This window comes from Gymnodraco acuticeps, unplaced genomic scaffold, assembly GCF_902827175.1.
Source record: "Gymnodraco acuticeps unplaced genomic scaffold, fGymAcu1.1, whole genome shotgun sequence".
Taxonomy (NCBI): domain Eukaryota; kingdom Metazoa; phylum Chordata; class Actinopteri; order Perciformes; family Bathydraconidae; genus Gymnodraco; species Gymnodraco acuticeps.
In genome coordinates, this window is record NW_022990889.1 from 1,726,870 (window position 1) to 1,745,890 (window position 19,021).

The following is a 19,021-nucleotide window of genomic DNA, read 5'->3' on the forward strand; positions in this document are numbered from 1 at the left end:
TATGGGTGTTGTTGGTGTCTCAGTTTATTTAAGTTATATGTATAGTGCAATATTATTTTTGAACACCTGGTGGTGGGGTTTAGCTGCACCGGGTGTATACAAGGGGTCATAGGTGACAGGAGAGGACGAGGACACAGGAGGACGAGGACACAGGCGGACGAGCACACCGATTCCACCAGACAGACAGCCCCGATACCACAACTATTGACACAGTGTACTTAAACCTTGGTATGTAGAGCAATAAACATCATTCTAAACTGCAGCAAAAGACCGGAAACTGATCTGTTTGTGTCTGCGTCAGGATCACTCTAAACCCTCCTGTGAAGTAATGGCAAAGGATATAGGACATTGGAACAGTTAAAATTGCTATTACATCTTGATTTCTCAAGAATCATGTTTGGTCTGAAATGGAAAATGGCATTCATTTAAAAATACTAAAAATATTTTTCATGTCTGACAAAACCTTAAACAACTACTTCATTTCATTTCATTTGAGGTTTCAGTGATTTTATTTATTTACTTCATAAAAAGACTTTACTACCAAATACAATCTAAGATGATATAGCATGATTACATTCTATCATTTATATTTTTTTTTATATATGTGCAATTTTCCAACAATAGAAATCTTTATTTTGATCAGATAATGAATATTTATGAAAATATTATATCTAAGGCTTGGGAGTTACATATTTTAAAGGTTAACATATGTAGGAAAACTATGTTCATCATAAAATAGAAATCACTTTATCATATCTACAGATAAGAGTCTACAGTCCACAGCAGGCGTTGAGCGATTTCCTCTTGCCGGATGGACTCAGTCTGACCTGAGAATCTGACTGCCGCCTCAGTGTGACATTTTTCTTCACCTCTCTGTGGGAATCAGAAACAAGTCAAAGTGTTGCCATGGTGCGTGAAGGGAAAGCTCAAACTCTCTGTCTCTCTGGCCTCCTACCTGGCGAGATGAAGCACTGTCTCCACGACGTTGGTTCCCTCTTTGGCACTCGTCTCGCAGAACAGGGCGCCGTATGTCTGCAAGCAAAGCATCGACATACCTGACTGAAGGCAGTTTATTTAGACACCCGGGAGGCTGGGTGTCTGTATAAACACGGTGTAATCAGGTGGAATGAACAGCTACACACCTTGGCCAGCTTCTCTCCGTGAATAGTGCTCACACAGCTCCCCTCTGGAAGCTGCTCTCGGAGGTCCACCTTGTTTCCAATAACACACATGGGGATTTTCTCCTCTGTTGAATCCTGTATTAAAAACAAACAACATTGTTTAATATATTAGGTGGTGTCACTATTTTACTTTTCATGCAACATTTCCACTGTTACCTGAATCTGATCCACCCACTCTCTGACGTTCAGGAAGCTGCTTTCTGAGGTGACGTCGTAGAGGAGCAGGACTCCATGAGCTTTACGGAAATAAGACCTGGCAATACTACGAAACCTACAATCCAAAGAAACGCTGTTTTTACTCTTGTGTATTTTACCATCTTGAGTCATTAAAAGCAACAATTTGAATAGATAACACCATGTTTTTTCCATGTGTAACTTCCTGATGATACCTCTCCTGCCCTGCTGTGTCCCAGATCTGCAAACTCGTCCTCTCTCCATCTACAAGCATCCTCTTAATTTGAAAATCAACTCCTGAGAACCAAAAAAGCAGTTTTACACATGTGAAATCAAGAATGAGTGTTGGATTACATGTGATGTCAATGCGGTGGCTCTTACCCAGCGTTGTCTGCATGTCTCCCCTGAACTCGTTGAGAGTCAGTCGCAGCAGGAAGCTGGACTTCCCCGCTCCTGCGTCTCCGGCTAACACAAGACGGTACATCGGAGCCGGGCCCACACCTTCTTCTATGTCCGCTCCTAAATGCTTCAGAAATACAACACAAGATAACAAGCTTGTCCAATTTAATGTGGAAAATCTCAGTTTTTAGTGATCATTTATAAAGAAAGCAGTAAGCATTTGGTTGGTTGATTGGGAATGTTTATTCAGATAGCAGATAGCTTGCACATCTTCCGGCGCAGACTGAAAACTCATCTCTTTCGACTCCACTTCGAGCGATAGAATTATTAATAAAGCACTTATATACTAATAAAGGACTGGCTTATCTAAAGCCAGTTGAGTAGCACTTGAAATGTTTTAGCTCTATGAAACCTGATGTACTTATATGATTCTGTTTTCTTCAAGTTTGTATTTTGTTGGTCGAACGCACTTATTGTAAGTCGCTTTGGATAAAAGCGTCAGCTAAATGCAATGTAATGTTATTCTTCACCAAAGTAAGTGGCCTAGAAAAACAAGAACAATAAGCACTAAGCCTGATGAACAGTATGTAACTGATGACATTAAAGGTGACATGTCATGCTTTTCCGGTTATTACCCGTCCCCTTGTGTGTTATGAAGGTTTTTATGCATGTAAACGGTGTGCAGAGTCAAAACCCTCAAAGTACACCATGTAGCGAGTAAAACTCTAAAACAGAAAATACCTCCCCAAAACGCCTCGTTGGAGATACGTCACTGTCCATTTGATTCTTCCGGGTACATCATGATGTCATGTCGTCCCCGGAACGAAATGGACCAATCCGTGGAGCCGTTACGTTACGTCCGCGGAGCCGTTACATTAAGCCCCCGCTGATTGGTCCAAATTGACCAATCCACGGACTTCCTCACACACTCAGTGCAAGCAGCTCTGCTGATTTCTCCTCCCTGCCTGCAAGCTGATAACAGACAGTTGGGATCGCGGCAAAATTCTCTCTGCAGACCCATTCTCACAGCGTTTATCAACCTTTTTCTTACTCAATATCAAGCCACACTTATTGTTTTTACTTCGGCTGTGACTTTGTGTGTGCTCAGGGTGAGTTTGGCTGTGTTTCGCTGTGTATCGCTAAACAAGGAAATAACACCTCCACGGAGCTCAGCGCGATTCACAACGTCCCGACTGGTCCCGACCAATCGGAGCACACTGGGCTCACAGGGAGGGGAGGGGCAAGAGCTGCAACGAGCCGTTTAGTGGAGAGAGTGAATACTGCTGAATACACATACTATACAGAGATGCTGTATGCGAAACCAATGTGAGTTTGGAACATTGAACAATGTAAATCTATTCTAGTAGACCTCAACAATGGAATTATGATCAGTGGAAATGGCCATGACATGTGACCTTTAACTATTTTTGTAGACTTTCCTCTGCCATTTTTATATGTGTTTTTTCAATAAAAGGCAAATTCTACTTTGTTGGGACTGTTAAACACAGAGGATAGATCACTCTTATTAAACCTAGCTTTGTTTTGGGTGTCACAACAAAAGCCACACTGTCAGAAGTGCAGAAAACGTAACATTTTAAACTACATTTATTCTATTTGAAATTGAGATCAAATACAAGTCCCTGCATTAACACTAACTGGGAAGGAGGTTATTATGAATCGAAAAGCTGTACCTTTGTAGAAAATGCAGACAAACGTCTTCGTAGTGACGATGTGATAGAGTTTGCTTTGCTGGGAGCTACTGAAACTGTGGCTTCAGATTGCATTTCTGAAATCTGTAACAGAGAAATGTAAATACTTATTTAAAGTTGTCACAGTTTACCAGCATAACATGAGCCATTATTTAAACCTGACCTCCATATCAGACGGGACATAGGAGTAACTGTGATGCACAGTCTCTACGGAGACCCTACTGTCGTCGCTGTCGTAATCGCTGCACGAGCCCTCAGCCGTGTCCATGGGCAGCGACACTCCACTGTCCAGGTACTTATCCGCCCAGGTGGACACATGAGAGAAAGTCGTTTTGCTGGGATCCGGCTCCGAGCTGCACCAAAGCATCAACACACATGCTGGCTTTAGCTGTGGCAATTTAATTCAGAGAGATCAATCGGCAGATCCACAGAACTTTATGTACCTGCTATGGTTGAGTGTGCTCTGTCGGAGGGGCTTCATCCTTCGGGCTGGGATTTCATTTTGGGGAGACAGCTGTTGAGCAGATTAGGAATGTCAGGGAGGAAACTTTTGTATTATAACACTTGAACCAGTGAAAACTATTTATTGTCAGCCTCTATCTGATGTAAAGTCAGTGTATCAGAAAAACAGGACTCACCCTCCTTTTAGCTGCAACCGCCTCACTGGCCAACGCAGAGCGCAGCCCGTCGTTGCTGTCATACAGTTTTTTGTTTGTTGCCCTAATGATGTGTTCAAGAACACAAAGTCAGATACATGTACCATTTATTATCAGTTTTACAAAGGATTCTGCTTAGTTTTGGTATACGAAGCCTTGACAACAAGGATGGTTACTACAGTATAATCGTTTTATTGGAACTTTTTGGAAAGTGTTGACACCTAAGATACCAAATCCCTGCATTCTTGATTACTGCACAAAAAAAAAGCACTACCTAAATGTTCACACTAGACAGCATCATGAAGAGAAGAGCAGACTTACTGGAGAATCTGAATCTGATTGGCATATGACTGGTATTCGATAACCATCCTCTTCAATTCATCCGTTTCTCTGTAAAGAATAAACACCACATGAACAAGATGTTGTACTGGATGACAACTGACGAGTTGAGTCGAGTTTAAAGACACCGCCTCACCTCCCATGTTGAGCTTTCTGGTCTGCGTACATGTTCTTCAGTTTGTCCATCTCTGAGTGCAGGACAGCGATGTTTGTCTGGGCTTGGAGGAGAGAGGCCCGCAGATCCTCGTTTTCCTGTGGAGAGATTTTATGAATAACTGGAACAATTCTACACTACATACATGTGACTCAACTAAAACAATCACAACAGAGAACTCACCAGTGAGAGATGAGTGATCTGTCTGTTCAGCCTGACCACCTCCTCCTTTGAATTGTTGGAATCAGAGTCCTCTAGGCTCTTCAGAATAGACATTTACACAAGAAGGCTGTTAAACAGTTTCAAATGTTGATAAGCCATTGTGTTTTTAATAAAACAGAAAAAGATATGAACATTCCCTACTGCAGACCTGTATAATTAATATTGTGCCGAACAGCTATTGCGTTTACATTGTTTTGTTTACTCTATGGTGTAGAGACAATAAGAGGGACTTCTTAAATAAAGACCACTGCCAAGCACAATTTTTAACTCACTTTGTAAAAGAAAGCATGTTTACTGTGAAACATGCTTTTCAATTTGTGTTCTATGGTAAAATAAGACATAGCCAAGTCTTTTTTAACCTGCCAAATGTTGGTCTTTGTTATTGGCAATCATGTATGAGACAGTGATGCTCCATTTTTACAAATAATATTATTGTAACTAGTGCAAGTTTTTAACATAAAACGAAAAGTGACACTTTAGGTGCAGGGCAAGAATGTAGTTTTATTTTTTAGCACTTTATTTTTAAACTATGGAATATAGCATGGCCTGCACTGCACTAAGGCTGAACGATTAATCGATTTTAAATCGAAATCGCGATTTTAAATGATGCGATTATCAAATCGCAAAGCCTGCGATTATTTGTAACCTTTTTTTTTTTCTTTACATTTTTTTGTTTTGTTTTGTTCTTCTTGTGTGTCAGTCATCCACACCAATCAGAAGTGCTGTGCTCCACATGTACCAGCCATTGTTAACCAATCAGAAGTGGCCCATGATAGAAGGTGATAGACAGATTGATCCAATCACCTGCCAAGTATTTTTGAAAGTGCCTGCCCTTTCCAAATGGCTTCCAATGGAGCTTTCCTAGATGCTTTGGTGAAACAAACCATCTGAGTCAGGTTAGTAATGCTCCATTACATGTTTTACATCTATTACAGGGTGAATCTTAAACTGAAGCTTGACTTTAAAGTGGACCTATCATGCTATATTTGAAAAATATATTGTAGGGCCATACCTATATAAAACATTTCTGTGAAGTTTTTTTTTCAAAATACCAAACAGCTTAGCTTGAAGAAAAAGAAAGAAGAGGAGGTGGAGCTAATGCCTGATCAGAATTCTACCGGAGATAAAGTTAAATTCGGTTGTGATAAAACGCCATCCTATTTAAACCACGTCAAGGATTATTTCTGAAATAGTATGGAGCTCAAATGCCTTTTCTCTTGCAGGTTTATCACAAGGTGAGTTCTTTTTTTATTTCCTGTTTTTTTAAACACATGTGCTCTTCAGTACAGGTTAGCTCTGAGTGTTAGCGAGGCTTGCTAATGTAAACAAAGACGAGATTACGTCCAAAACACGTCAGGCATCGTTTCTGATAGCAACTTTCTGTGGGTTGTTAGAAATTAAAATCAATGTTTGATAGCATAAAGTAGCTTAAACATACCGTCAGTTTAAATGCTATTTTATTCTGGAAAAAAACGGAAGTTCTCAATACCAAGCTTTTATTCTGAAAATCCTTCATCTCCAGTTAGCATTTAGCATGTGGCTAATATATCATTTCCTATAGATGTGAATTTAGCAGCAAAATGACATGGAGTGATGCACACCGAAACCTATTGATTTAACACTACAACTAAATGAACCAAGAGATTATTATTGCTGAATATTAAATGAAGGTACAGTTTATTTGTATACGTTATTGTTTACAGACGTGGGTAGCATGTGACAACATCCAGAACTACCGGGAACCAAAATGCTGTGAAGTATTTCCTGTATTTTTTAGAGTGTTGATTTCAGCGTTTGAAATGTATTTAGATGAAAAGTCATGAAAGAGATTAGGAGGAGAAGAGGCGTGTCTAGTTATACAATGAATGTAAAATGTCGAAATCCTCCGTTTAACGCAATATCGGACACAGAAGAACGAGGGGGAAGTCTCCTACGTCACAGCCCCTAGAGAGGAGGAGCAAACAGCCAGCAAGCGGGAAGGACGAATGCTTGTGAGCTCTCTTCTTGACGGCCACCACAGGGAGAGGAAGCTGCAGCCTTTCTCTCCTGACTGAACAATATCCTGTTTGTAACATTACCGCGCCATATTTTTAATTAAAGTAACCATTTGAACCTTCTCGGAGACTCCATTTAGTCTCCTTTTAAAGCTTCTCTCCTTTTAAAGTTTCTCTCCTGGACGCGAGAATAACGAACACAGCATAACAGGGTCCGCTGCCGATTTGACGTCAGATCGGATGGAAATCTGGATTAGCTCCGTTGTAGCCCCGTTTTTAGAGATTTGGGTACAGAGGAAAAGAGAGGGTTGTATTTTCTGACGCTGCGTGAGTTCCCCGACGCACCGGGGACACATATTTATGTATAAAAGACATCACAAAGTGCATTTTGCATGATATGTCCCCTTTAAAGCAACCCAACGGAAGTTTCATGTAAGTTTAGTTATTTCACTCGTAGCTCAGGCTGCGGGGGTGCTAGAGACGGGAGCATGTTGATGCGACCTTCCTTGCCGGAGATATGGCCACATTTTACAATAAACTTCCGTTGGGTCGCTTAAAAACAAATGTTGCAAATCGAATCACATTCACAATATTTGTCAGAAAAATCACAATTAGATTTTTTCCCAAAATCGTGCAGCTTACACTGCACCCCTAATTCATCAAAGTGACTCATTCTCTCACAATGGCTGAATAGTCTTTAAAACGTTGCCCTTTGAGAGTTTACCTAAACAATTAGAGAAAGTGTTTACGTGGATGTCTGTTGCAGCAGAAATTGAGCCCTTGATGCATATGCAAAGGTGTAGGGTTTGTTTTTCCCAGTACCCTGGCTTTGCTCTTCTTTTTTATGATCTTAGAGAACATAATCATCATCAGTCTACTTCTTCTTACAAGGTAAATGCAGGTTGTGAGAAACGTACCTTTAACAGTCTGTCCACTGTTGCATGAAGGTCTGTGACCTCGTTCTTGTGCTTCCTCTGAAAATTCGCCATTACTTCTTCCATTTTCTTACGCTCCTACAAACATGAAACCAAAGAAGTGAAGAGGCGCGGCCAGACTCAGGCCTTGAAGAGAAGCTTTCATCTGCATCACTGAGGCTCTTTGTGGAGAAACCTGTAACCTGCAGCTGTGTGCTGCACCACAAATATGCAGGTAGAGAGAAATGTGCACTCTGCTATAGAAAACTTTTTGTCTGCCTATTTCTCAGCTTGCTTTTTATTGCTTAATTGCAGCTGCTTTTATGACAGCCAATTTATCTGATTTGATACATTTCCCTTTCTATAGACATGTAAGTGTAAATCACAGGAGCCATCATCCACTCTAATACTGCAGGTATCATACTTACATTGTCTCGTACTCTCTCCTCTGTTCTGGCAAGCTGCTGCTGAATATCTTCCTCCAGTTCTGTCAGCTGACTGTTGTTCATCTCTTCAGTTCTGTTTGAACAAAAAAGTATGTTCAATTTTGTTGGCAGCCTCACCGCTTCTAAATCAAAGCAGAATCTCCAACAGAGGTCAAAAATCCATTTGAAAATGCTACCTGACTGACTTGAACTTGCTGTCGTTGTGACTGTTTAGTCAGACAACTCACGAGTTTCTTAATATGTTTATTAGAAGCAGCATATAGTTTGAGTTTGGCGTCTAGGCTCGGGCCTCATCACTCCACAGATTTACAAAGAACATGAGTGATGATTAGAGAACTATCCTCCGAGCCTACAGGTGGAAGCTGGGGTGGTGGTGGGGCAGGCAAGCAGCAGCAACATGAAACACAGCAGCAGGAACATGAACGTAGCAATAGCAAGTGAACACAGCAGTGGCAGCAGCAGCATAAGCGAGGCAGAGGCAGGAAGACCTGGCAGCTTAAATAGAGCGGCATGTTTAGGAGAATGTGTTTGGTTGGTTGTAAGAGGGACGAGGTGCGTCACGAGTTAATGTCTGATTGGTGCTCGAGTTGACTTCCTGAATTAGCTTACAGGCTTCGCCCCATCTGTGCTCTTGTCAGACAACACAATAACATACCAGTGTGGGGGGGGGGGGGGTAATATTTATAAATATTACCCCATGTATAATGGTTTTAGTTTAGTATATTTTTTTTAAAAGGACAATATGTCAAACGTCTATTCATCACAACATAGTGGAAACATAGGTACAATAGATGGGGGTATCTAGTTTGTAAAAGGACTAAAATAGCAAGGCAGGCAGCACATTTAAGTCTTCCTTCTTCCTTGAATGAGGAATGTCACCTTTCTCATGCCCTGTGGTTACTGAACCACAGAAAGAGCTTAAACAAAAACAGCTTGTACAGAGTTTATTCCCATGTGTAGGAGTGAAATTCAATAGTGGATTAAAGGTACTATGTGACAGGTCACTAACGTCTTTCTTTTAAACACAACCTATATTTAAAATAATTCTTAAGGTTCTTCAGCTTGAATAGCAGTAACCAATGTAAAACATATTACATTGAAATTATAGTCAAGCATCTTTTTTCTGTGCCAAGGACACTGAAGGGACTTCAGTCCAATTTTCAAAGAAAAATGTGTTTACTCCAGAATTGTGTTTGTACAATGTGTCTTGAAAACGCTGTACAGTATCTAAGAACTTGACTTTTAATACAGTTAGAAACAAATTGAAATCTATTTATCCAAAGGTGGTACATTTTAAATTTGGGAGTTTCGTGGTTACTCCAGAAATATGGCACTACAACATGGCAGGAAGAAGACCCGCTCTATATGTCGATGTATACTAATATATTTATTATTACTATTATATTACATTTCCGCCATACATCCCATGATTACTACACACTAGTCGTTTAAATTAAGCAGTTAATCCCAGTTGCTGCAGTGGAGGCAGTGCCTGGGGAATGAATAGTCTCTGTGGTTTACCGCCACAAGAGGGCAGCAGCTCTCAGGTCAAAACTAATCCACAGGAAGTTTTGCTTCATTGAGTACAATTATGATTCAATGAATTGTGTGAAACTAAAAAGCAAACTGTCCAACAAATGAACTTTTAACCATTTTTGCTCATACAGGAACATTAGCCACTAACACGTGTCCATCATCATAAACACCTTTGCAATGTGGCCAATTGTTTGAAAAAGTTTCATAATAATTTTCTTTCCATTTCCCAGGACACATGTTCTGAACTGCACTGACCCCACATTATGCTCACCGCTTCATACTGGTCTCCAGTTGTTCACACTCCAGTCTGTTCTCCAGGTTTAGACTGATCAGAGATTTAATTACTTCCTCATACTGCTGCAGAAGCGTTTTGTTTGCAGAGGAGTGAATAGTCTGGTAAAGATCCGCCAGCTGCTCCCTGAGACTGTGGGAGGAGGACAAACAGTTACTGTCAGCAATAAACGGGGCACTTACATTTCTACCCAAAATGTAATTTCTATTATCAAATACTAACCAGAATACTAACCAACACCTGCATTCAATAAAATGTCAAAATTGTATCTAGAAGCAGCATTTTTAGGCCTATTTTAGCTACATTTAGAATTTAAATATTGTCAACTTTATCAGTAACAACATTTTATAAAACAAAACATTATCATGTGTGCCTCACAGTATTGGGCTCAGCAACAGGTGGATGTACATAAAGCTCAGTAATTCCTTTACAGGCATAATTGTTAGTATATTATAGTATATGACTTGAACAGCAGCAGACAAACATACACTAATAAGCACAGTCTCTTGTCCACATGTATTAAGATCTGCTAAAACAACTGGAGAAAATGTGTCCCTCTCACATGTTTAACTTGCAGATCTGTTGAATACCATTGTTATGAAAACACTTCCATACAGAAGTAATGCATGTAAGATATGTGGTTGATGATACAGTAGTAGTAAGATGTTATGTTCTAAATACTAACCGTTTATAGTCAAAAGCTGTTCATATGGTTGTCAGAGTGTTTTATCTGTAGTTTTCCTTCTCCATAATGGCCACTTTGAAAGTAAGAATCCCACTTCGCATTTGCCAGTTGGATGCCAGCTACACCATTAACATATACAAAGGTACACCTTTATTCACTTAGTTAATTCAATGTGTATCTTTCAGTGGTGGAAGAAATACTCAGATCTTGTACTTAAGTAAAAGTAGAAAAGTGTAGAAATACTGTTACAAGTAAAAGTACTGTATTCAAAGTGTTACTCAAGTAAAAGTAAAAAAGTATTGGTCCTTGTTATGCAGATTATTGATACCATCATGTGTTTATCAAGATGGTAAAGGTGGAACTAAGGTCATATTTAAGTGTTAATCATATTGTTTATCTCAATAATCCATATATAACTACAGGTACTTCATAATGAAGTGGAGTGTGAGTAGTAGTAAATATTTAACTCTGAATTGTAGTGGGGTAGAAGTACTAAAGTAGCATGTAATTAAAATACTCAAGTAAAGTACTTCAGAAGTGTACTTAAGTACCGTACTTGAGTAAATGTACATGTTACTTTACACCACTGGTATATGTTGTGTATGTGTGGCTTATGAGTTACAAGGCGCTTCCGACTTGATAACTTTGAAATAAACTATGTTCAAGTTAAAGGAAAGAGGGAAAACGTCCAGCAACAGGTTCCAGAGCAGTCGTTAAACAAAATGACACTGGCTACCAAATCCTAAAGGTAAACAGGAGCTGTCAGCCGGATGTGAGTTTACCTTTCGGAGAGAAGAGACTCCGCATCAACCCTGCCGGCAAACTCTTCCCTCGGACACGCTTGGTTTTGGAACGACCCAGCGCCAAAAGACGCCAGATCCAGAGTCTCAGAAACCTCTTGAAACCTGGAGGAAAACATGCTGTAGTCGATGTATCCGTCCTGGTCCCCACCGAACTTGTCGAACAAAGTTTGGATCTCAGTTTGGGACACGTTCAGCTCCCGGCATACAACCGTGAAGTCCTCGTACTCTATTTTACCGGATTTGTTCACATCACAAGCAGAAAATAACCTATGAAGGCTGGGTGGGTCCATATTTAAATTGATAAAACACATACAAAGTATACAAATGGTTAAAATTAAACCCGGCTTCTTCCCACACGGACTCACTTCGGCTGCGTGTCAACACAATAAAAGCCTCCGTTAAATGTCGGAGGATCCTCTTATTGGTCCAATCTAAGTGTAGGCGGGTATTCCGAATAAAAGCACCCTGTGTGCCTCTTCCTACCTGGATTATATCAGGTTTCTGCAGAAATATTATTTATTCGGCTTAATCCTGCTGCATGCCATCCCTGTGTGGAGTAACTCTGTAATACAATAGAAACACAACACATACGCAAGTGTGTGGCTCTATTTACCTTTAAGGTGTGTGAGAGTGTTATCAGAGATACTCCTCTTTGTTCCCTTTCCGTCTGAAGAGTGTTTCTGACGCCACCCTAAGAGACTGAATCAGCAAAGAAAGACTATTAAAACTATGATTAAAACCTACAAAATGTTAACATTGTGGCAATATTCTTTTTTAATATTGTAAATGGACATTTCTGCTCCATACTACCTCTTTTGAATCAGCATAACTTTCCACTTTGAATATAGTAATGTCATATTGTGTTACATTTTACTGCACTCATTTTCCTACACAACTATATTTTGTGTAAATATTGTCTTTATTTTTTATTTCTTACAATAGTCTTAGCTTTTAAAGTTTGTAATATATTTGTATTGGTATATATATATATATAATATATCTACTATATTCTTCTTGCTGTGCTTTTGTATGCACCACTTATACCAAAGCGAATTCCTTGTATGTGTAAACCTACTCGGTAATACATCTGATTCTTTATATTATGTAGATTAATCAAATTGATTAATCTACATAAATAATGAGGAAATGTCATAGGGCCATATAATCCTGAGCCATTCAAATAAGAAAGTATCCATTTGAGCTTTATTTGAAAAATTAAAATAAAGTGCTTTTTATATACAATACAAAAAAGAAAAGAAAACAGTAGTGATGTATGATACAAAAAATACAATTCACAATATTTTTACATTGGCAGCTGAATTTACAAAACCATTTTACACAAAAACTCTTTTTACTTACATGTTGACAAGAGTCTGAGCCACTTGTACTCTCACAAATAGAAGGCCACACTATAGTGGTTCATTAGGAGAAAGCAGACAACGATACTTTCACTGTGGCATTTATAGTTTAGGCTTGTATTCAAATAAAAGCATGTTCAGTACCTGCACATATTTCACTAAATCACAGCCACTTTATATTTGTTCTGCGATTTAATATTGTTCTGATGACAGACACTTCACCGAAAGCTGCCATTTCTTTGTCTTTAATAACAGGCAAAGCACAAATCTTTCATACTGCATGATTGATTATAGCCGACCAGTCTTTAAAATCCACATAGAGTTATATCTGCAGTGCCATTTACAAGAAATGTAACATAATACTAATACCTACCTATAATTCAGTATTTTTTCAATCAGCCAGTGGTTCTTCATGTGCTACAGTTTTAGAATAAAATGTAGTCCCTGACTAAAGTTGAAGCCACTGTGAAATAAAAAACAAACAAACCTCATGACAGTATTAAATCACATGTATTCAATGTTTTAACTCTTTTTTCTGATCATGGCCAGTCCTGTCACACCTACAGTGTAGCATTTGACTCACAGCACTACTACCTGGTTAGTTTATTATCCCAAGAGGCACGTCTCTTGATTATTGTCTCAGAAGGCATTATCCGTTTCAGATTTGTTATGAAATCCATAACCTGCATTGTACTAAGGCTTTTCAACATCATGTGCAAATCCTCTGCATTTTGACTCGAGCAGTATGCCTTCCTGCATTTTGTGGAATTTAAATTTTGCTGCCCGCATTACAACACTAGAGCCAAACTCAAGTATCATATTGTATAAAAATGCTTTCAAGTTTTTCCGACATCTAGCTCACAAATTTGGTGGATTATAATTCATTATTTTGGATTAAGAAAATCGCTAATCAAGATAATTAAAAAGTACAATTCTACTAGGTGAAAATGAAAATTATTACTTTTATGTTTGCCTTTCAAACCATTTAAGCAAGCAGAGGGAGATTTTTTCCATTCATTAACTTCCATAAATGAATATGTGTATCAACTTGAGGCTATACAGATGTGTGTTATTTAAATCAGATTATGAATAGTTGTGATATTTAAATATGCTTTATTATTTACCTTTAAGAATATTGATAGATATTTGTAATATTAAAGAATGTCTATGAACATGTTCTCTCTTTCTCTAATACAAAACATTTGACCAATCTTCTGCACTAAAATGGCTAAAATCTCTTGCATACTTAGAGTTAGTGTGATGATGTGAGTGTGTGCCTGGGTGGGTGTGTGTGTGTGTTTGCAGTGCCACTGATCCTAAAGTAATGAACAGCGGCAACACCTTTGTGCTTACTCAGTCTCGAGGTGAGGTTTTCTTGGTGTTTCCCTCACTTCACATTATTTGCTTTGCATAGACTGCCTATCTCATGAACAGCATGAAAATACCTGGAATGAAATGTTTCCCTTTTTCACATTTGGTGAAGGAACCCCCTGCTGAAAGTCGAGCTTCCACAGAGGAATATTTGTATCCACTAATAATACAATACTTTACAATAAGAGCATAATGTGTCTTTATTTATGACTATATAATATGAATGTTTTTGGTGTGAAGTGATTGAGGTGGTAAGAGTTTCTACAATATTTGTATGAGGTGATTCCTTGTTTGTGTTTTCTTTCAGTTTTATATAAAATGGTGCTTTTTTATCAAACTTTTCAGTCTATTAGTACAACTCTCTTTTAATGTTTTCTCATTTTCTGTTATATTCAAGCCTTAAACAAGGAGTATACTTCTGTGAATGTACACTGACTTCTTTATCTTTTTTCTTGCCTGCTACTGTATAGTTGGTGTATACTCTGGTGTGTGTTTACCTTGCTACGGTACAGTACATAGTGCATAGCCTCTGCAAAGGGTAGGCTTTTACCAAATGAGAATGAAAATATAACAGCAAAAACTGTTAGCTGTTTGTTAGTGGGAACATTTCTGAATATCTCTGTACCTTCAAAGCATTACCAGTAGATAATCTGGACGGACTGTGGCAATGCTATGAAATCTAATCTGAATTATACTTGTGACGCCTCCGCCATGCTTATTACATTCCTGTGAGCTGTTTGTGAAAGCGTCAAAATCCTAAAGGCAAAATAGAACTTCTTCAGTGTGCTTCAAATGCACTTCAATAGGGGGAGTGACAGGAAAATCAAATGAACGTGGACCACAGGGACAGAACGAAAAAGAAAAGTGCAAAATCTGTGTAATGAAAAGTCTCTCCACGAAGAGTCCGATGATCCTCAGTTTTCCCTCGTACAGGGTTGTGTCTCTCTCAGCAAGTGCACTCTTTTCCTTAAGGTTTAAAATGAGTCTCTCCACACATCATGAAGCCCGCCTCACACTATAGAGTCTTTAATCTCAGAGCCCAGTCTGACTCGTGGTCGTGGGCAAGTTGGAGAAATCTCTACGTGGCTTTCTTTCAAGTTCAGAAGCCTCTTCTCTGACTCTGAGAAGCTCTTGCTGTTGTCGGGCGACGAGCACTCGTGCGGAGGAGTGCTGCAGATGTAGTTGTCATTGAGGGTCTGGTAGCCCTTGTGATCTGACGCTGACGGTATGACTGCGTTCCCGTTTAGCGGCAAGTTCTCCGCCGGTTTCCCCACTATCCTGGGCTTCTTCTGCTGCAAGTTAGGGCACTCTCCCTCCTTGAGTATGGACTTCATGTGGTCGCGGTTCCTGTAGACGACAAACAGAGAGAAGACCACCAGGGAGAAGGCCAGGAGGGCACACACTACTATCAACTCATTCCAGTAGGTCTTGGTGTTGATCTGCGGGGAGCGGGCCTGTCCTGGTAGGATGATAAACTCCTCCTGTGAGACCTGCGGCGTACGTGAGTGGCCTTTCAGGGTGGTGCTTTCCAGCTTGGCTTCACCCCTCACACAGTAGTTTGCCAGCAGCTGTCTGAAGCCTTCCTCCACTGACCAGCACTCGTAGGTTTCCTGCTTGTCAGCCTGAGCTACCACTACCAGCCCCCCCTCTGGGCTGGGGTAATGGAAGTGACCTGAGCTCTCACTGAACTCCCACTTCCTTTCAGCCAAATTAGAGCGCAGCTTGCAAGGGAGTACTTTGAACGTGTTGGCTGGGATAATGATCACCTGGCATGAAGACATTTCTGTGGGAAGGCAAAGCAGAGACTTAGATAGAGTCAGACATGGCATGTAATAAGCTGTACCGCCTCATCTTGAGCAGGATTCAGAATAATAAGTGTTTGACGCAATGAACACATTTGTAATCACGACTTAAATTGCAAGGCATAACAGAAAAAATCCAGTGCACAGTGCTGCTCTGTACATCTTTGACAGAGAAAAGGAGTTCACTTACTTGTAGGTGGAGGTTTAGCAAACCTTGGGCTTGGCGATGCCTTGTCGCAAATAGCTGATGTATCTGCATCGTCTACATCCTGCTGCCAGGCACTAAAACACATATATTTGTAATGAGAAACCATCCAAGAAGAAATAGATTGTCTTAAATTAATAAAAGTGTTTGTCAGATTATTGTGCAGAGGGGATGCATACCTGCTTGGTGGAGCCTGTCTAACATCTACACACTGCTTCCCGTTCCAGGCACAGTAAGGATCCCTGGAGAGGATGCACTCCCCACAACTCTGATAATTAGTGCAGTTAGCTACTGGGACCTCCACCAGTTCAGAGAAAGAGGAAACATAAAGCTGACCCTGTGAAGAAGAGATGACAAAGCAGGGAAGTCCCCAAATACAGGTGGGTTACTCATTTCATCCAGACTCTTCCTTGTTTAATAGTTGCACTTTTCTTAACAACAACGTCAAAGTTATTTATTTGCTTTAATGTACTAATCCAAGCACAGAAACAAAGACAAGTCATGATTCAAGAAGTTCACAATTACAGCTGTTAAATGCCCAGCTGTTTGCAGATCTCCTGAGAGACATGTATGTAATTAGCTGAGCATGAGGTCTTCTTTAGGCTGTGACTCTTAGTGACAAATGGAATATTTAAAGAGCCAATAAATGCATTTACAGAGCATGTTTTCAGCTCACACAGTGAGAAAGCTATGTGAAACAAACCGGTCTTATTTACTCTTCTCTCATCACTCCACTATACCTTTTCAGTGTCTAGCTCTATGTGTTGCACTGGTTGGGAATCACGGAAGAGCGTCATCTCCTCAATGATGTGCATCTTGTTTTTGACATTAATGGCTTTGTGAATCCTCCCATCATCTAAAAGACACAGAATCACTTGCAATTAGATCAACAAATTACACAGAATGCTACAAAAGGGTAGATGAGTTAGTTTGTGTGCAGGAAACCATTACCTGTGCCAATGAAGAGCACATTATATGCCTTTTTGGCTGCCTGGACTCGATGGACAGCGATCTGCGTGTAGCGAACGTTACGTTTCAGCAGGAGAGGCTGACTTCGGATCACGCTGTCCATCAGGAAATGATCTTTGACAAAATTCAGCACCTTGTCTGGCATGTGCAGCGACGACGAGATGCCCTCTTCTCTGGCAGCATTTGTAATACACTGTGGAGGAAAAATCACGAGTCATTAAAAAACATTCACACATATACTGTAGGACAATGTCTGACACATAATGCAGGGGCTTCAATGTTTCATTTGCTTGGATTTTTTTATTGAATCAACTCTGATGAGCTTGCCAGGAAATGAAAGTGGCAGTCATTTGAAAATAATAAGGTGAGAGGTGAACAAGCTCAACAGATATCTGCTTGAGCCTTAATCGTCAGTAACACTCAACTACGTGACTGATGAGCAGGCAGTCACGTATGAAACTCGTTCATGCAGCTGACATGTTTCTCCAGCAGAGGGCAGCAGGTGGTTACTCACCACTCCAGGCCGAGGCTCAGGGACCGGGTGATTGTAAGTGTACCACTGTTGAGTCTCTCGGTTGACTTCACGGTATCGCCCGTTGAAAGCCTTATCCACCTGGTCCATAGTGAAGGCACACACTGCAGAGCTTCCTGAAGCACCTTTATACCTGAGAAGACATCACATTGGATTTAGAGGTTGGACTTCAAAGTTGTGCAATGGGTGCATCAGTAGCTGTGTCTTTATACGTGTATGCAAACTCTGTACGCAAGACACGTGTTAACATTTTTAATATGCAGTAAGTATGATTTGTTTATACTCTACAGAACTTCAGGACAGAGTTCAGAACAAATTATTTAGAACACTTTCATCACCTCCTATGAAAGTTACCCCTCTATTATCTTGCATTTGCACTTTTGGCTTTAATCATTTATAGTATACCTCAGATAAAGACACATTTTATTCCTCACGTGCCATATTTGTTCAAGATATCTGACAGTATAACAACATTAATTATGTGACGTGTTGCAGTGAAAGTTGGAGCTCACCACTGAGAGGTGAAGACTCCATAAAACACAGTGTTCTTCCAGTCGTCGGGGCTGGGTGTCAGCACAAACATGTCTTGGATTATGTTGAAGGGGAACCCATCATCAGGCAGAGAGCAGAGCAGCTGAGCCTTCAGGAAGGTCGTCCATTTCTTCTGCAGAACCCTCTCGCCTCCCATGTCGCCCTGCAACACAGATATTGCAGGGATGGAGCAGTTTAACATGTGGGCAGTAGAGGGTGCAATAATATAAGATTGACATCTGTCTGAGCTGAGGCGGTTGACAATGCTTCAGGAATAACGGTTTGATGCACAGCTGTGATTTGATGGGATGTGACAGGCTTGTAAAAGGCATGAAATAATGATGTGCACCATATGGCATGTTGCCATGGGAAACCTCACATACTATAACATACAGTATATTGTATGATATATTATATTAGGAAAATAATTCTGTCATCTACCTTCTCCATGACTAAAAACAGAAACAGAAAAAAAGCGCTGTGTCCAAAGGTGAAGCACTTTGAATTGAGGTAATTGGAAACGTTAACCTCATGTAGTAAAACCATAATGAGCTCAATCACTTGTGCCTGTTACACAGATACACCCTGGGGCAGCAGGCTTTTAGGTCATGAAAACAATATACATCATCACAACTGGCTTTGACAAGAAAACAACAAAAAAAACACTTGGGGCTTTGAGGAAGGCAAATGCTTTTAAATGAAAAGAAAAAAGAGGCTTTGCTCCCCATCAATCCTTCTTCACTAACACT

At 40.1% G+C, this 19,021-nt stretch overlaps 2 protein-coding genes across 2 annotated transcripts in view; both read right to left on the minus strand.

Moving 5' to 3' along the window:
* Nucleotides 1-57: 57 nt before the first annotated feature.
* On the minus strand, nucleotides 58-12,053 carry zgc:162879 (ras and EF-hand domain-containing protein). Its single transcript, XM_034233627.1, has 17 exons — nucleotides 11,484-12,053; nucleotides 9,996-10,148; nucleotides 8,171-8,261; nucleotides 7,746-7,841; nucleotides 4,796-4,873; nucleotides 4,595-4,710; nucleotides 4,441-4,509; nucleotides 4,102-4,183; nucleotides 3,907-3,977; nucleotides 3,627-3,816; nucleotides 3,446-3,547; nucleotides 1,737-1,881; nucleotides 1,571-1,652; nucleotides 1,338-1,452; nucleotides 1,143-1,256; nucleotides 956-1,032; nucleotides 58-873 (listed from the first exon to the last, which is right to left on the minus strand). The coding sequence occupies exons 1-17, from the start codon at nucleotides 11,813-11,815 to the stop codon at nucleotides 771-773; spliced, it is 2,016 nt and encodes a 671-aa protein (XP_034089518.1). The 5' UTR covers nucleotides 11,816-12,053; the 3' UTR covers nucleotides 58-770.
* A 632-nt stretch (nucleotides 12,054-12,685) lies between these two features.
* Nucleotides 12,686-19,021, minus strand: part of sema4ba (sema domain, immunoglobulin domain (Ig), transmembrane domain (TM) and short cytoplasmic domain, (semaphorin) 4Ba) — a 52,374-nt gene continuing 46,038 nt past the window's right edge. Inside the window, 7 exon segments of the mRNA XM_034233676.1 lie at nucleotides 12,686-16,016; nucleotides 16,226-16,317; nucleotides 16,420-16,577; nucleotides 16,981-17,096; nucleotides 17,192-17,402; nucleotides 17,724-17,874; nucleotides 18,254-18,435. Coding sequence (XP_034089567.1) covers nucleotides 15,244-16,016; nucleotides 16,226-16,317; nucleotides 16,420-16,577; nucleotides 16,981-17,096; nucleotides 17,192-17,402; nucleotides 17,724-17,874; nucleotides 18,254-18,435 — 1,683 coding nt within the window. The 3' untranslated portion in view covers nucleotides 12,686-15,243.